At 37.0% G+C, this 14,831-nt stretch overlaps 1 protein-coding gene across 5 annotated transcripts in view; it reads right to left on the reverse strand.

Moving 5' to 3' along the window:
- Positions 1–14,831, reverse strand: part of PDE7A (phosphodiesterase 7A) — a 124,910-nt gene that overhangs the window by 28,730 nt on the left and 81,349 nt on the right. For all 5 annotated transcript variants that reach the window (XR_001109134.2, XR_001109133.2, XR_001109132.2 and 2 more), the window contains exon 4: positions 1,655–1,806. Coding sequence is in view for 2 of the 5 variants with exons in the window: in XM_012463702.2 (XP_012319125.1) it covers positions 1,655–1,806 (152 nt within the window). In the remaining 3 variants the exon portion in view is untranslated. The remainder of the gene's footprint in view (positions 1–1,654; positions 1,807–14,831) is intronic.

Consider the following 14,831-nt stretch of genomic DNA (forward strand, 5'->3'; position numbering starts at 1 on the left):
TGAACAAGACAGCTTACTGCACCCTCAACCTCCTGAGAAGTTGGGACCACAAGCATGTGTTACCACACCTAATTTTTTTTTTTTTGTAGAGACAAGGTCTCAGCATGCTGCCCAGGCTCCTATCAAACTCCTGGGCTCAAGCAATTCTCCCACCTTGGCCTGCCAAAGTGCTGGAATTACAGGCATGAGCCACACTGCACGTGGCACAGGCACTGTTTTCAATTCTCATTTCATTTTATGGATGTAGAAACAAGCAAAAAAAAAAAAAAAAAAAAAACTAACTTGCTCAGCTATAAAGTGATAGAGCTCGGTCTTAAGTTAGTAGTCTGTTTCTAGAACCTAGGCATCTGACACTGATACCATATCATGCTTAAATTATTTGTTGTTCAGTTTTAAAAAAAACACTAACTTATGGATATTTATATTATCTAAATATGCTTACAAAATAATACAATTTACTATATTAACTTTTAGGATAATGTGTACTTCAGCCAAGCAAACAAATCCTACGAAGACCCTAAGAACCAAATATTTTTATACCATATATATATTTTTTTAATTTTCTTTATTGTATACCATATATTCTTAACCTAAACATTTTATGGACTTTTTCTAGAAAAAACTTTTATATCCAAAGGTTCACTGTTGTATACGTTTATGAATACACTGACACTGGCAACACTAAGACACTACTAGTAGAGATCATTAATTACGACAGTATGAACAACAATAAATGATACACAGATCAATATTCTCATTCTAAAAGGCAGAACTTGTAAACATTTTAACATTTAAAGCAAGCATGAAGACTTTCCACTGATTTATTTTACTAAACAGGGAAGCATTTTTTTTCATTTTCATGTAACTGTAAAGAAGACATCCCAGCTTTATCTACACAACTTAAAAACTTAATCTATGCAAACTTAAAAATCTAGTCTTATAAATATTAAGTCAAATAATAACTTAAAATACATTGAAAATTTAAGATTACTTAAAATCCTCATTTGGTTAAAAACAAGTTTATTTAACCTTGACGTTCAGTAAGACATTTCTTTTTAAAGTATATAAAGATGAAGTAAATAATGCTCAAAATCAACAGGATTAAATATGATACATCTAAACCCTCAAAATCTCTCTTGATGTAAGAGACTATGAAAACTCATTTGATTAAAAGTCACAAGACTTTTGTGAAAAGTTGTTATTAATACACACACACACACACACACACACACACAGGGAGAGACCCAATTTCCTGTGTTTACCTCTAACCAGCTGGGTGAGCACAAACAAGTCCCTCGTGCTCTCTTGGACTCAGTTTCCTTACTGATGGAATACGGGGACATGTGATTAGATCAGATAAGCTCTAAGATTCTTCCTAGCATTACGATTCTGTGAGATCTTACAGTTTAATGTTCTATTGATCTACTTGTTATGTAATGTTGTAATAACAAATGAAAACATTGTCACTACTCAATTTCCCTTGCTCTATAATGCTTAATTATGAAACAAACAGCTCTAAAGAAAAAAACCTGGAAAATGGCCTTAACTGCTTTTCATAGAAAAAAAGGCTCTACAAATCATTACTCTATGGGGAATAAACGGCTTCAGTAAATTTATCAAAAATTAATGTTTTCTTAAAAAAAACTATACACACCTTGGCTTGTCCATTATAATCATCATCTAAAATGTTTAGAGAATTTGAAACTGTAGTACCACGAAAAAAGCGTGAAGATCTAAGATATCGCTGGAAACTTAGTAGCCTTCTGATATTCCTTGCAGAGACAGACACTTCAATTTCAGATTGAGCTGAAACAAAAAGAATAAAAGGTGAGTAAAACAAGTCAAAATTATACACATGATATCTTTGCAATATCACTTTTAGTTATGTACAAGTATTTTTAAAAATTCATTTAAATAATTATACCACATTTCCAGGAGAGAAGAGATACTTTATTTCTATTTTTAAGTGAGTTCTCACTCTATTATATTTCTATTTTCAATGAAAGAACTAAGGATGAAGATCAATGGCCAATTTTGAGAGCATTTAGAAAGCTAATGAAGACTGTGGCAGGATTAATAATCAGGGTTTTTTTTTTTTTTTTTTTTTTAAACTTTCAAATACTATCACCTCTTACTCTTTTGCTTCAATACACCACATAAACATGGAGCAGAAACATGAAAAAAACCAAGTTTCAAACTACTAGAAAAGCTAGGTCCTAAGTTACATACGAGATTTTAACAATTACACAACTAAAACATTTCATATCCCAATGAAGTTTCATTTCAAATATTTTCTTAAGATAATTAAGAGGAAAAGGAGACAGAAGAGGGAGTAAAGTGGTTTATATCCTACAAGTGTTCTAAAGGATAGGGCTAAAAATTATTTAAGGTGATATGCTCTAGAAAAGGAGACTGGAATGTTCTCTTTCAGTGAGTCTATCATAGCCATTCTTTCCCTTGAGTGTTAGAATAAACCAGAGTTCCTTGGACTGGGCACCAGATGAAATGACAGATTTGGGTTTAAAGCTATCTTGGAGGGAATATGCATTATTTTTAGATTCTAAAATCAAATCAAATTCAGTAAAATGTTCACAATATGAAACATGAAAATCAAGACTGAGGATCAACAAATCATCTCTCTTAATTTAGAATCACCAGGTGAAATGGAAGGTAATCAAACATATTCTCTCTTGCATGTCCAGTCACTCACTCCTCTATTAACCTCTACTGCCCTGTGTTTCCTTATCTGTATAATATAATGGCAATAATATCTAATTCAAGGGGTGCACATTAAATGAGATAATGTATACAGAAGTCAGAGACGGAGCAGGTGTTAAATGGTAGCAATGTCGAGGATGGTAAAATTGATGCTGCTCCCCTTGCTTGGAGGTGTGCTTCCAGGTAATTATCAGCAATTCTCAATCTGCTCATCTTGCTCTAAATAAAAGCATTTAATGGCTCTTCATCATCTTAATATGAACTTCATTTCCTTAGCCTGGAAGAGAAGGCTTCATGTTCCAAGTCTGGCTCTTTGCAGACTTGACTCAGGTGTCACCTTCCCTGGGAAGCACATTCAAGACACTGCCCCTATCCTGAAGAGGCAGGAAGCACCCCTCTGGCTTCCCAAAGCTATTATAGTACTTCTGATATTATAATTACTTATTTGTCTCCTTGAACAAATGATGACTCTCAATACAGACATCAACTATCTTTTTCACTTCTGTATTCCAAAGCCTAATAGTAATGCAAAGTATATAGCAGGTAATTGTAAAATATATTAAATAAATGTATACTATTTAAAAAATATCTGAGGTGCTTTGAGGTTCCTATACACACAAATAAACCAGAAGTAAAATAATGCACACTGTTATGTGATTTACTTTTCCCATTTTTCATGCCAGTGAGTAAATGGCAAGTATCTAAAACAACTGTGAATCTTAAATTTCTGATCTTTACCAATGTAACTTACTTTATAAAAAGGACCAGAACCAAAATAGTAAAAACTATTAATATCAAGTGATGATTATGTTTAAACTAGAATGGGTCTGTTGGAAGATATTAGGGTAGATTACATTCTATGAAAGCAATGTTCCAAGTGCTTTGTAAAAACAATCTCATTTAGTCATCAACAACTTCAGAAGATAAACATTATCCCCCACTTTACACATGAGAACACTGAACCTACAAGAGATTAAATAACTTTCCCAAGGTCACATAGCCAATATAGGTGACACCTAGATTAAAAAACACAGGTCTGTTTACAAAGCCTGTTTACTCACAAGGGTTTTTAAATTATATCTACAGTATTGTTTATTTACTGTTCGTTACAAAGATCTGTGTACATCATTATTCAAATAATCTTTACTTCAGATGAAGGTAAGGACAGAAAAAGAAATAGAAGGGAAAAAGCTAATGCAAAGGAATGTTAAGTATATAATGGACTCATAATTTTATTACTAGAAAAAAGTGGATCTGCAAGGGACAGAGTGGCATGGCATGAATATATGGAGAGGCAGTAAGATCTAATTAATGTAATACTAGCATCACCATCTCTGTATTTGTAAAGCAATTTACAGTTCTACAAAAGTATGTTCACATCCATTATCCCATTTAGTAATCATTACCATCCTGTGAAGAAGGCAAAGACTATCATCTCCATTTTACAAATACAGCCTTAGAAATCAAGGTAAAAATGCAATACAATTAATGCATTAGAGCCAATGCATTTTAGAAAAATTTTAGAAAATGTTGCAGAATACTTGTATTTATTACAAAAAAAGTAACTTAAAGCAGAGTTCAAGGTCATGAGTACCACTTCATGAGCATTCCCTTTGATTTATCTTAAATTACACACAAAAGGTAACAATTTTATTACTGGCAATTAGGAATGCAGAGAGAGAGAGAGAAACAGAAAGAGAGGGAGAGAAAGACAGAGGGAGAGAGGGAGGGAGGGAAGGGGGAGAGAGAGAGAGTATGTGTGTGTGTGTGTGTGTGTGTGTGTGTATTAGGATCACATTGTATGTGTGTGAATTAGAATCACATTGTGTGTATGTACGTGTGCATATGTGTGTGAATTTGAGAATCTCTGCAAGGACAACTGCATAAGGTCCAAAAAATGAAGGGGAAACGCCAACAATTCAATCCACTGTGCTCTATCACCATGGCAGGATACACAGTACTAACGGTTAAGTCAATTGGTACTGTCTGGGAGCCAAGGCCCCATCCATGAAATCATGGTTGTACCTTCCCCTGCCTCACTCTTATTTTCTGGGTAACTTCTGACACGTCACAATCTTCTGATGTCTCATTTTCCTTAACTGGAAAAAAAAATCATCTGTTTCCTGTTTCACAGAGTCCTGAAGTTAAGATTCAATATCAAGAGTTCTATTTTGACCAAGTTAAGCTGCAAATGAGTATTAAATATTGACTCACAAGGAAATGACCATTCATGGAAGCCCAATGCCTTCCAAGACTAATCACATGAAGAAACCTACACAACAGGATAAGAAATGAACCTTCACTTAATTATACACAACCATCCTTAACAATTACTGATTATATCACAGACAAATTAAGAAAGGACAGGGAGCTTGTCTAGATGAAATGGCAGGTCATCCAAAGAAAAATGTTTTCTTCATCTATAGGGTCTGAGAGCTTCACATAGGAAGCCTACACTTAACAAGACTATATTCTGGAAAAGAACGAAAATCCATGAGATTTTGCAGAGATGCCAACTAAAACTACCTCAAAGTTTTGTCTAAGATTTAATATAGGACCAGAACTTACAGGAGATGTCTGGTTTGATTTTATTCATTAATCTAATTTTTGAATATGTAATACATGCACATGTGTCAAAAATAAGAGGGAAGAAAATAACAATGAAAAATTCAACCTCCTATGTGTCCCCCATACAACCACTCTCAAGCCCTTTCCCAAACTCGTAACCTTTATCTTAAAGTTTCTATTGTATCCTTCCTGAGTTTTAAAAAGTTATATAGAAACACATATTATTTTTCTACTTATTTTACATAAATAGTAGCATATTTTACAACCTGTTCTGCATCTTGCTTTTTAATTTATCCTGGATCACTCTCCCTGTCAGTGCAAAGATACCTTCCCCATTCTTTTCTAAGGCTGTATTCTATCATACAGATGAATCATTATCTATTTAACCAGTCCTCTACTGAAGGGCATTGCTCCAGTTTTACAGTTTGCAAAAATACCTTTGTTTTGTTAAATATCCTTATATTTCTACTACTTGGTTTGTCAGCTTCAGATACCATCCTTTAATTTTCAGTTATTGCACATGAGGAAGTCACTCTATATGCCATCTTCTTTCCCCTTTCCTCTTCCAGTATTGTTAGCTACTAGTGAATATTTTTTTTTCCTTTCACCCTAATCTCTACTTTCATTTTAGGCTTAGCTCTAGAAATTGAATATATTCAATAATACAAGTCCTTTTATCTTAATTTTCCCAGTTATCTGTTTGCTTGTGTTCATTCTCTATAGTTTCCTCAAGTGCTCATAAAAACAAAATTATTTCACAGCAATACATTTCACTCATATTATTGAATGTTCATTTTTTTTTTTTCAGTAGTCTTTGGTCTTTCTTGTTTCTCATTTTCCTTTCCTGAATTTCTTTGAAGGTACTGGTTTATTATTTCTGGCATTAAAATTTGCAAAATCTAAGGCAAACTCATTATTCTCTCCCTTGTAAGTGACTAGGTCTTTTTGTATGGCCACCCACAGAATTATTTCTCTCTGAAGTCCAATTACTTTACTAAGATCTATCTCACTGTTAACCATTCTGGGTCATTTTCACCTGGTATGTTCTTTCAATATGCAAATTTAAATATTCTGTTATTTCTGGAAAGTTTTCTTGAATTATATTTCTAAATATCTACTCTGTTCCACTATTTTAGCTTTTTAAAATCCGAGACTGTCTATGCTGAACCACCATAATCTGTTTCCCATATCTCACTTTCTCTCCAATTCAACTATTTGTTTGCTTTTCTCATTTCTTTCCACTATACCCATTACTGTATTCAGTATAGATTCTACCTTGTCACCTTCCAAATCTGTCTTCCTTTCCATGATATATTTAAATTTTACTTCTACTACTTCCTGATTCTGAATGCTCATATTTCTTCATTCAACTCATCTCCTTCTGTTGTCTTATCATCTCTTCACTGAGTTCTTAAATTTGTGCTTTATGGTAAAGCGACTGTTTAATTTTTTGAGTGGTAGGAAATTTAGTCACGATTTTCATCAGCTCTATGGCAGCACTTTTCCATTAAGCGCTCTTCTGTCATTAAGTTCTGCCACTCTTTTCCGATGTTTTACTTAATTATCTGCTGTGCCAGTTTCTTTTTGTAAAAGTCATTATTGAATGAGCTGTATTTTCCTGGGCCAACTCTTTGTACCGAGTTCTTAATGGGAATAAAAGGGAGGTCTTGGGAGAGAGCAGAGGAAATCCCTCTGAGCTCTACTACCCAAATGGCTCTCTCCTTCTCTGCTAATGAGATAGACTGCTTCTTAAGATCATGCCTCTGCTATTTCTCTACACCAAACTGGGCCCAGAAAGACTGCACTGAACCCTGCTTAACCTAGATCCTAGACCAGATGTGGAAAGTGAAATATTCAGCTTTGTACTTCAGGGTGAGCTCTCCACCCTCCCCCATCCCCAAGAGTTAAAAAAAAATTAAGATTTGTGTCCTAACATATGGTCTATTCAATGGGCGCTTGAGAAGAATTTGTGTTCTGCTATTGAGTGCTTTGCGTCTGGTAGCTTTAACTGGATTATAGTGTTACTCAGGTGCTCTATTTCCTTATCAATCTTCTATCTGATTGTCCTATCCATTACTGAAAGTGGATTATTATTAAAGTCTTCGTTATTGTAGAATTGTCTCTGTCTTAAGTTCTCTAAAATTTTGCTTCATATATTGTGGAAATCCATTGTTAGATATGTATATGTTTATAATTATATCTTCCTGCTTGATTGAAACTTTTGTCAATGTACAATGCCCTTTACCTCATAACCTTTTATTCAAAACTTAAAGTCTATACTGTCTGCCAATAATAATCTAGTCACCCCAGATCTCTTCTGGTTATTATATGCATGGTATATTTTATTAGGGATCTCTAGAGGGACAGAACTAATAGGAGATGTGTGTGTGTGTGTGTGTGTGTGTGTGTATGTGTGTGTGTGTTTATTAACTCACATGATCACAAGGTACAATAGGGCATCTGCAAGCTGAGGAGCAAAGAGAGTCAGTCTAAGTCCCAAAACTGAAGAACTTAGGAGTTCGATGTTTGAGGGCAGGAAGCATCCAGCACAGGAGAAAGATGTCGGCTGGGAGGCTAAACCAGTCTAGTCATTTAATGTTTTTCTGCCTGCTTTATATTCCAGTCATGCTGGCAGCTAATTACATGGCTGGTGCCCACCCAGACTGACGGTGGGTCTGCCTTTCCCAGCCCACTGACTCAAATGTTAATCTCTTTTGGTAACACCCTAATAGACACACCCAGGATCAATACTTTGCATCCTTCAATGCAATCAAGTTGACACTCAGTATTAACCATCACATATCTCCTTTCTCATTCTTTTACTTTCAACCTTTTTTGTGTCCTTGTATTTAAAGTGAAGTGAATCTCTTTAATACAGCATACAGACAGTGATTTTTTTTTTTTAACCCAATCTGCCAATCTCTGCTTTTCAAGAAAAAAATTTAGCTGGGTGTGGTGGTGCATGCTTGTAGTCCCAGCTACTCTCTGGAGACAGAAGTGGGAGGACTGCTTGAGCCCAGGAGGCAGATGTTGCACTGAGCTGAGATTGCATCACTGCACTCCAGCCTGGGCAACAGAGTGAGATACTGTTTCTAAATAAATAAATAAATAAAAAATAAAACAGAGAAAAATGTAATCCATTGACATTTAATGCAATTTCAATAAAAAAGAATTTACTTCTGCCATTTTGTTATTTGTCTTCTATATGTCTTATTTTTTGTTCCTTAATTCTTCCATTATTGCCTACTTTTTTTTCCACTTTTTTTTTTTTTTTTTTTTTTAAGAGTCTTGCTCTGTTGTCCAGGCTGGAGTGCAGGGGTGTGGTCTTGGCTCACTGCAACCTCTGCCTCCCGGGTTCAAGTGATTCTCCTGCCTCAGCCTCCTGAGTAGCTGGGACTATAGGTGGCTAGTTTTTATATTTTTTATAAAAACTGGCTAGTTTTTATATTTTTAGTAGAGATGAGGGTTTCGCCATGTTGGCCAGGCTGGTCTTGAACTCCTGACTTCGGGTGATCCACCCCCCTCAGCATCCCAAAGTGCTTGGATTACAAGCATGAACCACTGTGTCTGGCCCATTATTGCCTTTTCAAAATTTAGTATATATATCTTTTAAGTACATCATTTTGATTCCCTTCTTTCCTGTTTTGATTATTTTTAAAATTCTCTTAGTGGTTATCTTGGGGATTACAATTAATACCTTAAACTTATAGAGACCTAGTTTGAATAATACCAACTTAATTTCAGTATTATAGAAACACTGCTCCTATGCATCTCCAGTCCTCTCCCTTTCTCTTGTTGTTGCCACAAGTTATATCTTGTATGACTTGTGCCCATTAACACAGACATAATTATTGTTATATGAATTTACCTTTTAAATCATGTAGGAAGTAAAAGAGGTGTTACAAACCAAAAATGCAATAATACCGGTTTATCTATTTACCTGTGTAGTTACCTTTACCAGTGTTACTTCCTCTTATGACTTTGGGTAACTGTTAATACCTTTTTATTTCATCATAAAGAACTACCTTTAGCATTTATTTCTTATTCTCTTTGAAATGGAGATCTCACTATGTTGCCTAGGCTGGCCTTGAACTCCTGGGCTCAAGAGATCTTCTCACCCTAACCTCCTGAGTAGCTAGGCTTACCGGCATGTGCCACTGTGTTGAATCTAGCATTTCTTATATAGGACAGGTCTACTGGTAATTAACTCCTTCGGCTTTTGTCTGTCTGGAAATATGTTAAACTCTTCTTCATTCTTCAAGGATAGTTTTGCCAAATATAGAACTCGTGATTGACGGTTTTTGTTTTCAGGATTGACAATATGTTAGTTTACTCCCTTCTGGCCTCCAAGATTCTTAATGAGAAATCAACTATTAATCTTATCCAGAATTCCTTGTACGAAACAAGTTGCTTCTCTCTTGCTTTCAAAATTCTTACTCTTTGGGTTTCAACAATTTGACTACAGTGTGTTTATGCAGATTTCTGAGTTTGTCCTGATTGAAGTTTACTGAGCTTCTTGGATGTGTATATTCATGTCTTCATCAGATTTGGGAAGTTTATTTCTTCAAATACTTTTTCTGCCTCTTTTTCTTTCTGGGACTCTAGTGATTCATGTATTGGTACACTTCATCGTGCCATCAGTCTCTTAGGCTCTGTGCATTTCTCTTCTTTTTTTTTTCTTTCTACTCCTCAGAATGGGCAGTTTCAACTGGCTTGCCTTCAAGTTTGCTAATCCTTACTTCTGCCTGCTCAAACATTTCAACAGCCGATTTTTCATTTCAGTCATTCTACTTTTCAATTCTAGAATTTCTGTTTGGTTCCTTTTCACAATTTCTATATCTTTGTTGAGATTCTTGTTTTGTTCATACTGTTTTCCTTGTTTTTAGTTATTTGTCCATGTTTTCTTTTAGCTCAGTAAACATTTAAGATAGTTAATTTAACATCTTTGACTAGTAATTCCAACGTGTGGGCTTCCTCTGTGGTGGTTTGTATCAAATTCTTTTTTTCCTGTGGGCTGTATTTTCCTGTATGTTTTGTATTTTTTTGTTGGGAATGGAACATTCTGAGTTTTACATTGGGGAAGCTCTGGAAACTGAATTATTTTACTCCTCCAGGATTGTTTATTTTTGCTTGTTGTAGGCTGGAGCCATGCATTTTATATATTTTTAAAAACTCTGCTGGCTTATTATAAAGGATATTATAAGGATACAGATAAAGGGATGTATAGGGCAAGGTATGGGGAAGGGGTGCACAGCTTCCATGCCCTCCCTGGTCACACCACCCTCCAGAAACCTGCAGGTGTTCAGCTATGTGGAAGCTCCCTGAACACAGTCCTCTTGGGTTTTCATGTAAGCTTCATAATGTCAGCATTCCTTCCCCTAGGGTATAGCGCAAGACTCTCTCTAGGGAAGGTCTTACGACCCACAATCAGAAAAGTGGGGAAACATTAGAGTCCTACCTTGGGACAGGTGAAAGGAGGGCAAGAGAAGGTCAGAGAAATTGTATTTCCTGAGGTCTGCTCCTGAGGCCTGACCCACTCAACATTATAACAAAAGACTGTAACAAGAGCTATGGAAGTTACAAGCTAGATTGTGGGCGAAAACATATAACACTGCAGGCCATCCCCTGGTTTTCAAACACGGATCTTTTACATCAAAAGAATATACACAACTACTAATAATTAGTCCAGTCCATCATAGTGCATGATTGTCTCCCAGAGTGAGGGAGACTCAGGTTTGTAGGCTTTTTTTAGATCTTGTCAGGTTCCAAAAGCAGGAGTAGTCTTGGCAAACATATAGCATTATCCTTTCAGGCATCTGGAATAACTGAGCTAAGAGGTAATGCTGTCTGCTGCTCTAACACTTACAATGTAATACTGGATTTCCCTCAATTTATAACCCATTTATTCATTTTTTTAGCCTCAGTTATTAGTCCTCCTTTTCTTCACCTGTCATTTATTTTTACTCAAATGTTTCCACATTTGGAAGGAGCATTAAGTTTAGTCTCTGTGCTGGTTCAGATTGCTGGTTGTAATACTAGTCTAGCAAGCACCTTTCCCTCTGTCCATTCCCATTCACAGAGGGTAGGGTTACAAAGGTTCTGAACTAGTGAGCCATTTTTACCACTAGGCATTACAGCTGTATTCACTCTCAGCCCCAATTTTGCCAGATGAGGTGAAGGCACAATCCACCATTAGGTCCTCAGGAATTCTGACCTAAGGCTTAAAAATACAGTTACACTTTCTTACTTAGAAATAATCCTTGCTTCCAGCACTTGTAGTCCTAGGACTACTGTATCAGGTAGAAGAAAAAAAAATATGTTTTTAGGTGATGTGGGGAAGAAAGAAAGAAAAACTATAGTTGTTATACCAGTGTACTTCTCCCTTGGCAAGAATTTATAGTCGTATCAGCATCCTCCCCAATCCCTCTTCACCAGATCAACCAGAAAAACAGACAAAAATCTGGTGAGTACACTCCTTTAGTCCCACTCATGCTGAATGTGAGCACACACTCGTGACGGTGAGTAAGCCAGCCCTTTGTGCTTTCATCTCCCTCTGTTATAGACAGTGTTTCAACTGCCAGTTCTACTTATCTTTCAAACTATACTCTGAGGAAGTTATCTGTCTGCCCACTGCTGAACATTATGGGCTGTACAGTATGTTCCATCCAAATTCATGCAGTTTCTTCTGTTCTAGCACTTTAACGGCACTCTAAGGATTTGCATCTTCCACAGGTAAGCAAAGCCTACTCCAGAATCAGGTCTATCCATGAGTCCCAGGGCTACCAGCATCAGTCTCACTTGCCAGCTACGTTCAGGGCCTTCTGACCATGGAATCTGTCCCATAGCCATAGGCAGTCTGTCTCTCTTGCAGAGAAACAGAACGATTCTTACCGCCATTATGTGTCTGAGAGGGGGCAAAGGAACATGTCTTGATTCAGCGGCAGCACCCCCAGATCCACTCATTCCATGGACCTCAGGGAGGCACGTGGGGATACTTGCTTGCATTTTATGACTTTTCTAAACTATCTTTGCCCTTGCTTATCTGTTTGGCTGTTTCTATTCCTTGTATGAAATCACTGAAGTTTCTGTTCCATTATCTCTACAGTCAGCCAGTGATTTGGCACAGATTTCCTTAACTGTCTGGCTCCAAAATGGGGGTCAGGGGGTCGGGAGAGTACTATCTCCTTAAATCTCCTGATAGATGCCACTGGGGGAAACCCCTGCAGCCAAGAGGGCCAAATCTTGGGAAAACATCTGCATCAATCCCTCAGGGATCTGCCAGACTGACTAGAACACCAAAGTCCCCACTGCCCACCCTGGTTTCAGCCAGATACTGCAGGTATATGGGTCATAACCCCACAGGACATGGGGCTGAGAAATGAGGGATGGTCACTGGTTCACCCAAGCCGTCCTGTCAAAAAAACAGTGGCCTCTACCTTCATCAAGCACTCTCTTGGTGGTTCTAGTGTCCAATCAGGGCCCAGAGTGCTGAAATAGTAGATTCTGGTCATTCTTTCTAATTGGGTAGTTGTTTCAGTGGAAAGACCAACCCCTGGAGGTTCTTACTCTGCCATTTTGAATGGTATTCACCCCTTTCCTTTAAAAGGAGTTTTTTCCTAAAGGTCTTTTCTGGGATGAGACACCCCAAAACCTCTATTCTGCTCAGCCTAGGATTGAGAATGGGGAAAGGTCGCATGTGAGAACTTACCTGTGTCTAAAAACTACCATTGTTAACACCTTGGTACTCTAGATTTTTTTTTTTAAGAATTATTTTCTGTATGTATGTATACATATAATTTTTCTTTTATCTGAGAAAGTTAACAGTATTGTTTTTCACGTAAGAATTTATCAGCTGGTCAGAATGGCTCATGCCTATAATTTTAGCACTTTGGGAGGCTGAGGCGGGCGGATCATTTGAGGTCAGGAGTTTGAGACCAGCCTGGGAAATCCCATCTCTACTAAAAATACAAAAATTAGCTGGGCGTGGTGGTGGGTGCCTGTTAATACCAGCTACTTGGAAGGCTGAAGCAGGAGAATCATTTGAACCCGGAAAGTGGAGGTTGCACTGAGCCGAGATTGTGCCACTGCACTCCAGCCTGGGTGACAGAGTGAGACTCCTCAAAACAAAACAAAACAAAACAAAAAAGAATTTATCAAGTATCTTTGCATGCCAATAAATATATGTGACATCACTTTTACTAGCCATGTATTAGTCTAATGAATGAAATTATTATCATTCACTTAATCTTTTTGCTGTAAAACTGTTTCAAACTTTTATTTTGCTTACAAACAATTCTGCAGTAAAGATCCTTATAACTACATTTTTGTATACAACCTAATAGATTCCCTTGGAATAAATCTTCAGAAGTAGAACAAGGAATAGGAGTGTACTTCAATAGTGTCTAAAAACCATGCCAAACTGGAGACAAAGTTCTCAAAGAAAATTAGAGAGATTTCCAGAACTGTCCTAGAATTGCTTCCAAAATATGACCTAACAAGAGGGATCGGGAATTATAAATCAAGGATAAAACATGAGATCACTTTAGGATTGTCAGAAATTTTAAGTTTCTTCATGTTTCCTCCCTGCCCCCACTCCCCTCATCACACAGACACTGTTTCCCTAGAGTAATTACACATAAAATTCTTACTTTGGAAAAGTCTATAGACTCCTATTATTGGGAAAGAAAGAAGGGCAGTGCCGGGAAGGCTGTACCCAGATGTTTTGTCAGCGGGTTAGAGAAACCTGAGTGAAAAAAGCAAATAGAGGACCCTACAGAGAGGAAAGGATATCCAGTTGAATAATTAGCATCATTTAGGAAGACAGGAGAGAGGATACATGAAGAACTGGGAACAAGCAAGAATGGCCATAAGAATTTAACTAGTACTTTCATCCGAACAAAATTTGACCCTCTTACCAATAATTTTTTTTTTTTTTTTTTTTTTTTTTTTGAGATGGTGTCTCACTCTGTAGCTCAGGCTGGAGTGCACTGGTACGATCTCTGCTCACTTCAACCTCCACCTCCCAGGTCCCAGTTCAAGCAATTCTCCTGCCTCAGCCTCCCAAGTAGCTGGGATTACAGGCATGCACCATCATGCCCAACTAATTTTTATATTTTTAGTAGAGACAGGGTTTTACCATGTTGGCCAGACTGGTCTTGAACTCCTAACCTCGTGATCCACCCTTGGCCTCCCAAAGTGCTGAGATTACAGGTGTGAACTACCGCACCTGGTCCTTTTACCAATATTCTCATGAGGTCACTCTGTGACATGAGACAGGTTATTATTTATTTCACAGCATAATACACAATAGATTAAACTTGCCTTTATTAAAGCTCCACTTCCATCAAGCCTAGACTATTTATTTTAAGTGCCAGGCTTGTGCTAGTTTACATGGTTACCTACATTCCAATCCAGCTTAGAAACCCAATAGGGCTCAGTGAATTAATCAAGTTACTATTAAAGAGCAGTTGGCTTTGCTGGCTCTTTTCTAAAATATCACATTACCTCACTATGTGACCATGAACGAACTACCAGCCTCCACCAAA

Source organism: Aotus nancymaae, unplaced genomic scaffold, assembly GCF_030222135.1.
Source record: "Aotus nancymaae isolate 86718 unplaced genomic scaffold, 86718_ANA_hifiasm-v0.15.2.pri h1tg000036l, whole genome shotgun sequence".
NCBI lineage: Eukaryota > Metazoa > Chordata > Mammalia > Primates > Aotidae > Aotus > Aotus nancymaae.